This window comes from Leptinotarsa decemlineata, unplaced genomic scaffold (genome assembly GCF_025532065.1).
Source record: "Leptinotarsa decemlineata unplaced genomic scaffold, Ldec_3_MD MMD2_tig00000882_RagTag_RagTag, whole genome shotgun sequence".
NCBI lineage: Eukaryota > Metazoa > Arthropoda > Insecta > Coleoptera > Chrysomelidae > Leptinotarsa > Leptinotarsa decemlineata.
In genome coordinates, this window is record NW_027412556.1 from 14,955,414 (window position 1) to 14,969,905 (window position 14,492).

Sequence of the window (14,492 nt, forward strand, 5' to 3'; positions counted from 1 at the left end):
TGGTCATAATTTTTATGACAAAATAGCTTACACTAACATTATTATCAAGTAATAATCAGTCACAATAATCACAGATGGAATATCCCAAATAATATTCACTTTCGATATTCCAAATTAACAACATGACATCCTAACCTAAAATTTCATATCACATTTTTAATTTCAGAAATATTAACAAAATAAAAGTAAAACCATCAATTAAAAAGGTCACTTATTAGTTTAATTAAATACAATAAAGATTTTATGTATCATAGTAAATGATTATCAATGATCGCTTTCTTACCGAAAAAAGTTTGAAATTTGACGCTTCTACGAAGCTGGCAGCCGGAATGTCAAGATGGCGGTCGGTTTTTAGAGCTCATCAGCTCCGTATGGCGTGTGACGATACGTTTACAAGAAGAAAACACAGATGGCACTTATAATAATTAGGTATCCACGGTATTCCAACTTACCTGCAGTATTCCAAATTTGCTGCAGATCCTCTAATGAAGGTATTTTATTAATTTACAGTTATATTCATACATGCGAACTGAAAAAAAAGTAAATGGGCGAGATTCAGTATGGCAATCGGCACCCGAAGGTACAGACTGACATCTGTTCTTCCACCTAACCCAAAACAGACTATTAAATGGCAAATCAGAACAAACACAAAAAAACAGTGATTACTTTCAAATGCACCTACGTTACAGGGAATATAAACATTGCCATCGCTAAATTACTAAATAAGTCACAGTTCAAATTGAAGATAAAGATTAGTCAAAGAAACATACATATTTGTTTTTTAAACATTGTGAATGGTATATTAATAATTCTCAGATCGAACTAATTAATAATTCCCAGATCGCACTGAAGATGAAGAGTGGGAAAAAATATAACTTACTATCTATCGAGAAATTTGATGATATGCGTCCGGAAAGTCGATAACGAGAGTTCTTTCAACTCTAGTGGTATTTTATTCATACATTTGGTGATGTGATGGGTGAATGAACGTCTGTAAAATTATGTGTGAAACATTGGGGGAGAAAGCAAACTTTTTCGTCTAATGTTAATATTATGCACATCTGAGCGAAATTTTATCTTATAGTACAAATAGGGGGGTTTCGGTATTTTAAAACTTTGTAAAAGAAGCAGGCAGAGTGAAGGAACTTTCGATCACTCATATCAAGCCATTTGTTTATTTTCAATGTGTATGAAATCCTATCGTATTTATAGATTAACCTCAAGCAACTATTTTGGAGCTTTTGGATTCGTTTGATATCAATGGAGTTTATACAAGGAGCGTAAATAACATCGCAGTAATTTAACCTGGATAACACTAAAGAGTCACATAGTAAACTTTTATTCCTTTTATTAAGTAACTGTCTATTTTGATGAATCAGTTTGAGATTACAGAATGCTTTTTGTATACTTGTACTGATATGATAAGAAAATCTCATATCCTCGTTAATCCACAAACCCAGATTTTTAACTATATTAGAAAGTGTTAAAGGCCCACCTCCAATCTGAATGCTAGCAAAGTGGTTTGCAGTAAATTCTTTGCAACAGTTTTATTTGAATTCAGTTTTAGGCAATGATTATTACAAAATTGCTCGAGATTATATAGATCAAAATTCAAAGCACTAATAGCCTGAGAGTATTCTTCACGTTTGAATGACAAATATAATTGTGTATCATCAGCCTAATAGTGCTACGTGCATGATAGGAAGGACTTACGAAAATTGCAAGTATATAGACTGAAGGGTAGGGGACCCAATACTGACCCTTGTGGTACTCCTTCACCAATTTTTAAAAATTTCGAAACTTTTCCACCATACAGTATTGCCTGGGTTCTATCGCTTAAATACCAGGATAGAAGTTTGGTAGCTTTTCTGCTGACTTATCTTTGTTTTTTTTATAAGGACAAAACACGAACAGTACAGGAACATCTTTAAGGCGCTCTTAGAGCGGTGTCTGTGCACATTGGATTTGAATCGCTGGAGATGAATCCATTTGGAAAAACGTTCTCAGGAAGTTTTTTCCACATAAACGCCATTTTTACCCAATTATTATAACTTCTAAGCACCGTGACCAGGTCACCGGACGTAACGCCTATGGACTTTTACCTTTGGGGAAGGTTGAAAGATCTCATTTCCAAATTTCCGACCAATTCTAAATACGAAGTGAAAGCGGAAGTGATGCAAAGTTTCGTTTTTCTCACTCCTATTGAACTAATCGGCAAAAAAACGTTCAGAAAAGGTGTCGTCTGTGCGTAGGAGAAGCTGGTAGAAATTTCGAACACCTTCTCTGAAGAAATATATTTCATTGTTTGCTCTTTATCATTTTTATTATTGTTGAAGTTTCATTTATTAGTAGTGAATATACTATGAATTGTTGTCAGTTTTATTGAAACTACGTGTTGTAATTACTGCTGTGGAAAGCTTTCTCAACATTTGATAGCTACTACTGAACAATTTCTCTCAGTTTTATCGCCGCGTCATCCAAATCCTACTTGATCAAAGTGTGCGTTTCAAAGTCTACATGAAACAACCTAAAAGCTCTGTATTTCAAAGGTGACTCCAGCAAAACATCAAGTGTGCTACATTTTTGGAAAGATAATTTTAAGGTCTACTAAAATATGCAGGAATATACAGAGTATAAAAATGTAGGCTGGCGTCATAGTCCAGTCATTTAAAGTTTTATCTGCGGAAAAATTCCTATCGAGCTGAATTTTGGTATACACCTTCATAGTGGCGTTTCAATGAAGATGTGAAAAATTGATATTGATATTGTGCCGGCTAAAAAAGTTATAAGAGTCAAAATGTCACGAACATCAGTTTTTCGGGAATATCTCGTGACCTATGGCTCGGAGGTCAATGAAGGTCATTATAAAAATTATTTCTCATACGATTATCTACAAAAATGTCTCTTGCGTTTTTCTGTAAAGTCAACCGTTTTCGGACTAGAGCGCTGAGAAAGCGACTACATTATGATGATGCACTCGTTTCCGCATCACCTTTGAGGTAGAATGTAAGGGGTGTTTTTTCACATGGATTCCCCCGTGGCATGGTTTCATTTGTACATTGAAAAATAGGGAAAAAAATTTTTATATAATTTTCTTTTATATTAATTCGTCGTCGATATCCTCATTAAAAGTTGCTGACGAAACATCGAGTGGACTTATTGCTGTATTTAAATCAACATCTTCATCAATTTCTTCACTAGTGGACTCTGCGTTTAAGCATGACTGACCACGACAATGTCCACAAGCTTTAGAACATCTCAATCCAACTTTTTTACATCCACATTTACCGCCACAACCTTTTGTACAATTACAAAAGATTGTGTTTAGTTTATCGGGTGCTGGTAGCAATAAAGTCTTTATTGGTTGTAATATATTATTTTTCAACTCCCAACCCCACTGTTCTGGATCAATTTCTTTTCCTGGCCAGGTTTGTATTTGATAATAGACTCGATAAATATGCTGTTGAGCTGCTGAATAAGTGGGTGGTGATAATTGAAATTTCACAGCTGTGCTTTGTCTTCTTAGTTTAGCAAAGCTGCAGTATTTGTAAGTTTGTGTTTCGAAACTTCTATAATATAAGTATATTTGTCACAAAACGCCCGAGTAGAAGTTAGAAGTTTTGAGAAAACTCAAATACATTGATAAAAAGCAATAGAGTTGACTCCTTATATGTAAGGGTATACAATACCCTATGTGAGTGCATTCTACTCACTTTCTCAACGCTCTAGTCAGAAAACGGTTGGCTTTACAAAAATATACAACAGACATTTTTTGTAGATAATCGTATGAGGAATAATTTTTATACTGGCTTTTATTGACCTCCGAGCTATAGGTCGCGAGATATTCACGAAAAACTGATTTTTGTGACATTTTGACTCTTATAACTTTTTTAGCCGGCACGATATCAATGTCAATTTTCCACATCTTCATTAAAACGCCATAATGAAGGTGTATACCGCTCAGTAGGAATTTTTCCGCGGATTGAGGTTTAAAATACCTAAAATGACTGGATTATCAATGTTTTGGTTGGTTTCCGTGTTTTGCAGCAGTCATCTTCAGTGACGTGATGGAAGTACTCTTCTTGACATGTCAACTGAAACTGAAGCTCCCATTTCTGCCGTATCATTAATAGTGCTGATTTTTTGCGCACTGTCTGTAATGGCGGGTTCGCGAGTACTTCACGCACAATTTGGTTGACTTGGCTTCGTTTTGGCGCTTTTCAAAGCTGTGTGCCAGATCTTTGGTAGATATGTTCTCTCTTCCTTTCTGTTGAAGTTCTTTTGGTGTTTGTGTATTTCTATGGCTTCTAAATGCATTTTTGTTGAAAAATGATTCGAAGTTGCTAGCCTCTTGGTATATTCGAACAGAATCTTGTGTTCCCCGTCGAACAGTGCATGTTCAGAGACTGCAGACTTCTCGGTTTGTCCCAATCGGCAACTCCGCTTGTGCTCGACTAGGCGGGTACCAATGCTTCTTTTGCTGATCTCAAATACTCTGATATTTTTTTAGTTGGTTTGAAGATGGTGTTAGTTTTCTCCCTCTAGAATTTTCCCCATTCGGTTGGTGACAACTTCTATGTATGGCAGATAGACAGTGCCTTGGGGTTGATCTTCACTGGTGTTTCTCTTCTTTTCCTTTGGACGTGTAGCGCGGATCAATTAGTCTCACATCGTTTTTCTTAAAAACCATGAAGAGGCTATGTGAGCGGTACATAAGTGTACATAAGAGTACTAGTTCACAAGCCACTTCATCCAAATCAGCATGCATATACTACGGGAAGGTCTACTGATTCGGCCCTTCACCATGTGGTTGGCAGAATCGAGAGATCATTGAACAACAAAGAATCCACCCTGGGTATATTCATAGATATCGAGGGAGCGTTTGATGAAACAACCTTTCCAACAATTACCCAGCAACTACACTCCAGGAATGTACTTCTGGTAGTAGGAGCATGGATACTTAAGATGCTCTCTAGTAGAGCAATAAGTATAAATGTAGAAGACATCACAGTGGAAGGACTGGTCATGAGGAGATGTCCACAGGGAGGGGTCTTATCACCCCTTCTCTGGAACATAGTTCTGGATACCCTGAATAATCACCTCAACAAAAATGGATTCTACACAATTGCATACGCAGATGACATAGTTATCTTGCAGACTGGCAAATTTGTAAACACACTGTGCGATAGAGCGCAGGATGGGCTAAAATTAATAGAAATATGGTGTAAGGAACACTCACTGTCGATCAATTCCAAGAAGACTGAGATGGTCCTTTTCACCAGAAGAAGGAGTTTAACGGGCTTAAAACCTCCCGAAATCTCCAAAAGCAAACTGAACTTCACTGAAGAGATAAAATACCTTGGTACTAACATGGAACTCCAATCTACAGAGTAACGCAAAAAGAGCATACGTGGCTTATGAGCAATGTTGGAGTACAGTCCTACTGGAAATGTAACAGATACCTTGATTAATCACCTCAACAATAATAGATTCTACACATATGCAGATGACATAGTTATCTTGCAGACTGGCAAATTTGTGAACACACTGTGCGATAGAGCGTAGGATGGGCTCAAATTGATAGAAACATGAAGACTGAGATGGTCCTTTTCACCAGGAAAACGAGTTTATCGGGCTTAAAAACTCCCGAAATCTTCAAAAGCAAACTAAACTTCTTTGAAGAGGTGAAATACCTTGGTACTATCCTCGACAGAAAACTAACATGGAACTCTCACCCACAGAGTAGAGCAAAAAGAGCAGTGGGACGCGCATGGGGTCTTTCACCCCGTGTGGTCACCTGGATCTAAACTGCAATAATTAAACATATGTTAACGCCATTGCATTGGAACTGACAGTTCTACAAGCAACGGTCACCTGAAAATTGTATCAGATACAGCGAATGGCTTGTTTAAACATCACAGGAACCATGAGAACAACACGAACCGCGGCAATGGAATTAATCACGGGTCGGACCCCTCTGGATCTGTACGTTAAGGAGGTTGCGTTAATGGCCATGGTACGATTATGCACGGCTGGTGTAAATCTCGAAGTAGGAATGGCGAATGGCGAAGCTTATGGCGAAAAGCGCTTACTGCGCAACCTCTGCTGCAGGCAACTGAATTGCAATTGAACCCAGGTTTGTTTTTAATAAACCCAACAAAATACAAATAAAACAGATATTAGAGCCAGATGCTACAAATGCAATACACATATATACAGACGGCTCAAAAACCAAAGAAGGCTCAGGATGTGGAGTGTAATCACTAAGCCTAAGGATTGAGTGGGGAATGGGAAAAAATACCAGCGAAGACCAAACAGAACTGGCTGGTATCTCAATCGCCACAAAAGAAATAACCAGGAAAGGAATTTCTGGCGAAAACATAACAATTTGCACTGACAGCACTATTAGCCTTGAACAGACAACGTATAACCTCAGGGCTGGTACTAGAGTGTCACCAAGATTTAGCCAAAGCCTCGGTAGATAATAACATTATCTAGATGTGGGTTAAAGGGCACGACAGGAGTCGTGCCGACTCTTTAGCCAAGAAAGCGGCTGGACTAAGAATTTTAGGACCCAGTGGCACTTACGGCCTGATGACTTCGACAATTGCGAAACTAGTCAAATGTTACACCCATGCTCAATCCTTGATAAGATGGGATGGAATCAAAGGATTCAATCTAGCCAGGATCACCTTGGGCGACCCTGGGAAGCTGGCGCCGAAGAAATATCTGACAATGACCAGGAAAAATCTACGCTTAACAGTAGGATTCCTGACTGGCCACTGTCAACTAAGGAAACACCTCCATAATATGGGGCTAGTGCAGGATGTGTGAACAGGAAGATGAGACTGTTAGGCATGTCCTGTGCGAGTGCCCGGAGTTATCGTCAATGAGAGAGTATGTGTTCGGCGAGTCTTGGCGTACACCTGCCGATATAAAGGAGATGTCTCCCAGTGACCTGTCCACTTTCCTGGAAAGGACAGGATGGACGATGACCCAGGAGGACAGCTCCTTGGAAGGATGTACAATGGGTCACATGTGGCCTAAGTGCTGTGGGCTTACACTCACCCTCGATGCTCTACAGATACAGAGATGTCTTTGCTGTCGTAGCCGTTAACTTGTAACACAGTTGTTAGGTGTTTTATTTCGTTGTCGACGTAACTTTCTTCACATATTCTCGAAGCTCTGTTCACTGGGGTGTTGATGACGGTTCGTTTCTGTTTTGGATCATGGTTGGTGTAGGTGTAGGTGTGTAGGTTATGTAGGTGTGTTTTCTTCCTGTACATCTTATAGCCTAGTTGATTACCTTCCTTGATGATTAAAACATCAAGGAAAGGGATTTGGAGGTCTTTCTAATTCCATGGTGAACTTGATTTTCGGATGAAAGCTATTCAGATGATTTAAGATGTTCTGAAGTTATTCTTTTCCATGACTCCAAACAACGAACGTGCTTCGGTCGTTTTTCTGAGGTTTGAATGACTCTTTCTTCAAAATGTGGAAATTCGCCACTACTGGGCTAAGTGGACTGCCCATTGCGACTCCATCAACGTGTTCATAAAAAGTTTTATTCCATTGAAAATAAGTTGTCCTTTTGGGAAGATATCCTCTTTGTAGCTTAGCGATTCTTCGAGTGGTATATTTGTGAATAAGGATGCAAATCGAAGCTAACTAGATTGCCGTTTGGCTCTAAGGTGATGCTTCTCAAATGTTCGATAAAGTCACTGGAGTCTCGGACGTACGTCTTAGTCTTCCCAACAAGTTTCTGCAGCATATCCGACAAATGTTTTTCAAAATTTAAGGTTGGTGATTCTATGGCACTTGATATCCTCTTTGTGAATTTTCGGTCATCCATAGAGCCTCGGTGGTAATGCTTCTGATCTGAAAAGAGCCTGGTGGTAATGAAGATTCTTTTATTGGTCTTTCTTATGGTCTTCTACGTTGAGTCTTTTTGTAATCTTCTGTACGTTTCTTGACTGACAAGGTTATTGAGTTTGTTTTTGTAGTCCGAAGTTTTCAAGACCAAAATGATGATATTTTCGTCAGCATTGAGCCTTCTCATGCCGGCCTTTTCACGCCTTGAAATGTTGCATTTCGGAGGTTTGGATTTCCTCAGAATTCTTGAAGATTCGCTTCATAATTCTTCTTCAATATCTGCAGGTAGATTTTCAATTCTGGCTTCTATGTTCGCGATGATTTCTTCTGTGGGTGTGTTACGCTGAAATTTCCCCCATTAGCTAGTAAACTCGTTTCATCACTGGTGAGTGGTTGATTGGATTTATTGATAACAACCAGCTCGGTGTATAATTTTGGATATTTGGGCTATTTTTTCTAAATCTTGTTGAATTTCCTCTTCTGTCTCTAATTTGATGACTGTAAGGTTGATTCCATTGTTTTGTGGGTTAATTTGTCAATATTGTCCTAGTCTTTCTCCTACAGTAAGTTGCTAAGCTTCAGATGATGTTTCAAGAGTTCTTCATCATTTTTTGCTACTTCCTTTGGTGTCTGACTGATTCTCTCCAGTAACAAGGCTGTCTCCATCCTGTTATATCACTGAACTTGTGGTTTATTAATAATCCTCTTCAGATGTACGAATTTTGGTGTGGTTCTTGTATCTCTGCAACGTAAAAGGAATATTTGAGAACTTTAATGTTGAGTATTTTTCTTTCGTGTTGCTTCTAGTCTTCTGACAAACTGGTAGGTTTCCTCCCCGTAGAGTCGACTCTACTTTCAAATGAAAATCTCACATTGAAGTGTGTTTTTTGAATATAATATGTCGTAATGGATTTTCATAAATTATCGGTCAGTTCTATTATATTTTCGAAATATTTTTTTCTGTTGTGTTGAAAAAAACAAAGTTAATCGTTCAATGATTCCAAGAAAATTCTGTGTACCATAAAATTGATGATATTTTAGAAATAAAAACATAGCTGTTATCAAATTAACCTTTCTTTAATTTTTCAGTGTTGCTGAATGACATGTCACGCCTCTTCAAAAAGCACGGAAAAGTATTATTCATAGACTTCGTAGGAAAGGCGAATATTTTTACAGTAGATTACGATTTCATTGAATTCGTATTGGGAACGCATTACATTTTGGACAAGTCAAGAGATTACAGATTCATCAGAAATTGGTTGGGAACGGGATTGCTGACGAGTGATGGTGAGTGTTCTCAGGCCACTTCAGTTATTTTTTTTAGGACAAAACACAAGAATATAGGATGAAGAAAATAACTTTTGTCTGATTTCTACGAAGTTTTTTATTTGTTAACGACCGGTTTCGGTTTGTTGAATTTTGAGAATGGTTTAACAAGCCGAAACCGGTCGTAACAAATAAAAAACTTACTAGAAATCAGACAATAGTTATTTACCTTATCCTATATTCTATACGAATTTCTACATTATAAACAGGTCATCAATCGAACAAGACAAAACACAAGCACCGGAGGAAAGTCCTCAAGGCGCTCTAAGAGCGGTGCCTGTGCGAAAGTAGCGACTCACGTTGGATTTGAATCGCTGGAGATTGAATTCATTTGGAGAAACGTTCTCAGGAAGTTTATTCCACATAAACAATTCTCCAAATGAAAACGTTCTCAAACAGTGAAGTTCAAGTTGAACTGAGTTAATCCTCAAAACGATGGGCAGCTACAGTCCGTCACGTATTCCTAATATGTACCACTCTTGGTGGAATCAAATGTAACAAGTCACTTGAACACCTCTCGTGAAAGTATCTATGGAAGAGAAACAAATCTTCAACCTTTCTTCTATGTTCTAGAATATCAAGATTGCAAGTGATGTTCGTATCTCCAATCAGGCGGATGGGTTCTTTCTGGATGGAATCCAGCAGCTTCAGAGTATGCTTAGGGGCGGAGCTCCATACATGTGAACAATACTCCAAAGAAGGTCTGATTTGAGCTCTTTGAAGCATCAGAAATTGCTCGGGTTTGTACATTTTTTCTGGTTCGGACCAATTTTCCAAATTTTTGAGAAGCAGCTTTTGCAATTCCAGCGACATGATTGTGCCAGGACATATTGGTGTCCATTTTGACCCCCAACAAGTTTATTGAAACAGAAAGCAGAATTGTCTGTCCTGAAATTATTATATCCGGTTCAGAGACATTTATTTGTTTGGAAACAACCGATGGATACATTGAATTGAATCTGGTTACTTTCACCCCAATTCGAAATCATCTCTAGATCCTCATATTGATGATCGCTCAAGATGCTGAAGCCTTCCAAATATTTCAGAATATGGTGGTTGACTGCTTCCTCCATGATTTTTGTTATCATTGATAGCAGAGTGACTGGTCTATAGTCATTTGGCAGATTCTTCTTGCTCTGACAGGTTGAAAATACTGCAAAATACTGGTGCGAGTTTATTGCCGCACTATCCAAATCAGAACTGTGCAAAAGACATCACTATTCAAGTTACACTTTATTGTGAGATTTTCACCGAACAGTGTACAAAACCGCAACAGGTGTTTCATTGTACAATAGCTTCCTCAGGAGTGTATGAATATCCCTGAGGAACCTTTTGGATAGCTATGTGATATTTTATTTATCAATAGTATGATGGAAAATGATTCATCATCTTTTCGTTCATTTGTCAACAACAACAACAACAAAATTTCTGATGATTGTACTGAGAAAATGATAAGAATGAATATTCAAAATGATATCCAAGGATATTCCAAATAAGAGAAATATAATGAAATTCCTCAACTGGTGGCAACCTGAAAAATCATTAGAAAATACTCCATATTATCGTTATTTTTATCTGGTGGGAGCTTCATATCTTTATAATGAATGATAACTTTGGTAATGGTCTCTATTTACAATTTGGAATATTTATTTAAGGCTTTATTGATATTGTTAATGTTCGTACTAACTGCCCCCTATCAATGAATTACATCTTCCTTGTAAATACATGAATAATCATTCTTGAACAATCATTTTATGTTTGAAAGAAAATATGATGCGAATTGAAATTGTGATTCGTGAAATGAATTTTGAGGAAAAGTATGCCGGATAAGAGGTTTTTCAGATATTTTAGCAAATTCCCTATTAATAATAACCATAATCATAATCATAGTAATCATAATTTCTATTTCAGGACCGAAATGGAAGGGACGTAGGCGTATAGCTACCCCAGCATTTCATTTCTCGATTTTGGAGCAATTCGTCGAGATCTTCGAGAAAAATGGAAATATTATGATCAACAAACTCAAGAAAGAAGTTGACAAAGATAGTATTGATATTTATCCCTTCATTACTCTATGTGCATTGGATATTATTTGTGGTAAGCAAATGCTGAAAATGATAAAGAAATAGCCACATAGCTATAACAAAATTTATTTATTGATTTGATTCTTGAAACGTATCAATAATCAATATGTATCTCAATATATAGGGTTTTTCACTAAGCGCTTCTTATGTTTGAATTCAAATGGAACAAAGTGAGATATCATCGACGTGGGTGCTTTGTTCACTCGAATCGACTCGAATCGACCACCGTGTTGGTCGGTGGTTCAAGCCCCAGGCTGAACGACCGATTTTCACATGCTATCGTCCAACCCGTGTTAGGAATCACACGTTGAAAGGTAAGACCTCGTTAGTCCTTAGCTCGCACAAGTTTCGACTTCTGAGGGTTGTCGTAGTGGTGTGACATCTGGTTACCGGAAAAACATACAGACTCACAGACAGACAGACATTACTAAGATGAAAATAGCTTCAACGACCAGTTTTTGCCGTTGAAATCCTGCTTGTGTGAGTATCATGAATTCATCTTATACACATGGTTCCTTTTAATAACTTAAAAACTGACTTCAATCAGCCATAGCTGATCCATAGCATAGCCATAGCAAATCCTTTCAAGATTTGAATCACAACAGGAGTCCATGTTCCTGAATATTTTCTTCTAGAAGGCTATTCGCGATTTGCTATACCACAGAACTGTGGTATCGTTTATGAAAATAGAGTAAGTTTTCCGGATATATCAACATTTACAGAAGATTGGTCCAAACCTTGCGGTATACCGGTAGTGACTTTACAATCTCTGTACCAATACAGTCACGATGATGACTGAACTCGAGTAGTTTTTGTTTGCAAATAATTAGGTGCATATTCTAATCTATTACGGTGCAGAAATTGACCATACTGGAATAGAAGTTGTGAAGTTTATTTTGTTAGTTATTACCGGCACAAAATCTAACCCATGTCAGTATGTCATCATTATTTAAAAATCGCTCAAATCTAAAGAGTTTATTTGTAACCATATCAGGTAGTTATTGCGTATCGCCACGTGGCGAATGACAGCTTCTGCCGCCAAGACTTATCATGAAATGTTGAAAATTGTGATGGTGACATTAATGTACTTCTAGCAAATGCGCAAGTTAACCCAACAGAAAGACGTTAACCAACGTTTATCAAAATGTAAATAGTTTACAAAATAATAATGAATCTCATCAACCTTTACGACTAATCAAGGATTCGATTACACCTTCAAATTGCGAAATTATGGGTGTCTTCATTTTGTTACGTTATCCGTAAAAGGTACCTATTTATTGTCGCTTGCCCACGTACTAATAGCTCATATTAAGATCATAAACAACCACCTGATAGCTGCTGCCACTAACGGAAAAATTAGAAACTTTGTTGGTCCTTGACCAAGGTATTTTAATCATTTTCAGTTGGAAATCGACAATGATACTTGAACTGTGAATTTAACTTAGGGATTCTCGTAAACGCTATAAGCGGTTGTAAATCACATGTTCACAGAAACGGATTCGTAATAGTGCTGATTTGGAAGGTTGAGAATTCCGTTTTCTTATCTCTTCGGAGGATATTTATATCAGTTTTTTTCCAACTGTATATGAAAACGTCTTCGAATTATTAGGGTTCGATAATCGGAGGTGAGTTTTCAAGTATTATTCCTTGTGTCATCACAGGACAACAATATATCCCATAATACGAGGAATCTAACAATAATTTAATTTCAGGCGTTTTTTTTTTAATAACTTTTTGTACCACCCAGAAAAACCCGATATTATTATACGAACACTCATTTGGGGACAAGGAAATGAGGAAATGACACATGGGATTTCATTCTCTTCCTTGATGGAGCAGCGTAATAGTGCCGTATTACAGCTGACCCTTTGGAATCGAGGCTAAGTACCGCATAGCGGCATTAAGGACATTCCTTTTGAGTGAAAATTTAATATATATATTATTTTTTATATTAATACCTTCACATTTCACATTACCAATATCATGTCTTCCGGTGAAATTTCTCTTCAGAAATTTCTAACTAGAAAATAAGTTTTCCCCCTCGTTGTGCAGGAGATTGGAAGGGTAGTTTTCTTTTTCCCAAACACCCTGTCCAGTTTTCTCTGTCGTGCACGAGCCCCCTCCGTGGTTGGCTATTATTTATTAGTTACGGTTTTCCTTGCACATTGCCAAACCCTGTGTGAAAATATGTCAATATATCGATTTGCCAAATTTTGAGTTTTATTGGGGCATTACTGTATCGTGGATAATTTATAGATTTGGATCTGCTTGCTATTACATTATATAGGGTTAATAGTTAATCTGTTGGCGCCCTTGAAACATAAATCATTTGTATAACTCACCCCCCCTCTCGCTGTCTAAAAGCTAGCTGTGAGCAAATAACCCTATCCTGTTTATATCAAAAATACTCCACATATGAACTAATGATTAAATAAATAAGTAATAAGAAAGAAATATTACGTAATAATTTTAAATGCAGCGTCTATGTACTTAAATGACCGAAACAATGTAGGCATTTATTCATTATTTAATTTTAAATTCGTCTTACAAATTCTACGCCAGTATGAAGCATTTTTGCACTGTAATAGATTAGGTTTTGTATCTAATAATTGCAAACAAAAACGACTCGAGTTCAGTCACCAGTCACCATCATGACTGTATTGGTATAGAGATTGTAAAATCGCATACCGGTATACCCAATACTTTGACACCGGGCTGCAGGTGATCTACTCGAATACTTTTAGCATGATCCTGCTGCTGGATAAACGAGATACATCAGCGAGACTAACCTCTGTGAAGAATCTTGCATAAATAATGTCTGTCGGATATTATACAATGTCCAGCGTGGTACTAGCTGGGGAAGTAGGTGTTTTCCAGCAGGCATTTACCAGAACTTACGGTTCAGGTAGTTGGAAGAGATGGATATTTCGAGATTTTGTTTCGGAAAATCAACTTTCCAGTGAACATATGAAGTTGCAAGATGAATGGATTTCAGTCACATCTGATGTATCGTTGTTTTTTCTGAGTGTCCCTATACCAATAATTCTTGAATATTTGAGGAATCTTCCAAGATTCAATAGTCTCAGTGGAGAAGTGATCGAAGGCTAAATACAACTGACAAAAATCTGCAAGGAACAGAATTGTTTCCAGTTCAAGAAATGTTTCTACACACGGCACGGCAAAGGATTACTCACTCTCCTCCTTCAAAGC

General features: G+C 37.4%; 2 protein-coding genes across 2 annotated transcripts in view; one reads left to right on the plus strand and one right to left on the minus strand.

The window, feature by feature from the left end:
- Positions 1-14,492, minus strand: part of Zasp67 (Z band alternatively spliced PDZ-motif protein 67) — a 141,636-nt gene that overhangs the window by 96,258 nt on the left and 30,886 nt on the right. The window lies entirely within an intron of this gene.
- The window catches only part of LOC111503690 (probable cytochrome P450 4d14), a 47,901-nt gene that overhangs the window by 1,851 nt on the left and 31,558 nt on the right, over positions 1-14,492 (plus strand). Inside the window, exons 2-3 of the mRNA XM_023158052.2 lie at positions 8,962-9,159; positions 11,110-11,295. Of these exons, the coding sequence (XP_023013820.2) occupies positions 8,962-9,159; positions 11,110-11,295 (384 nt within the window). The remainder of the gene's footprint in view (positions 1-8,961; positions 9,160-11,109; positions 11,296-14,492) is intronic.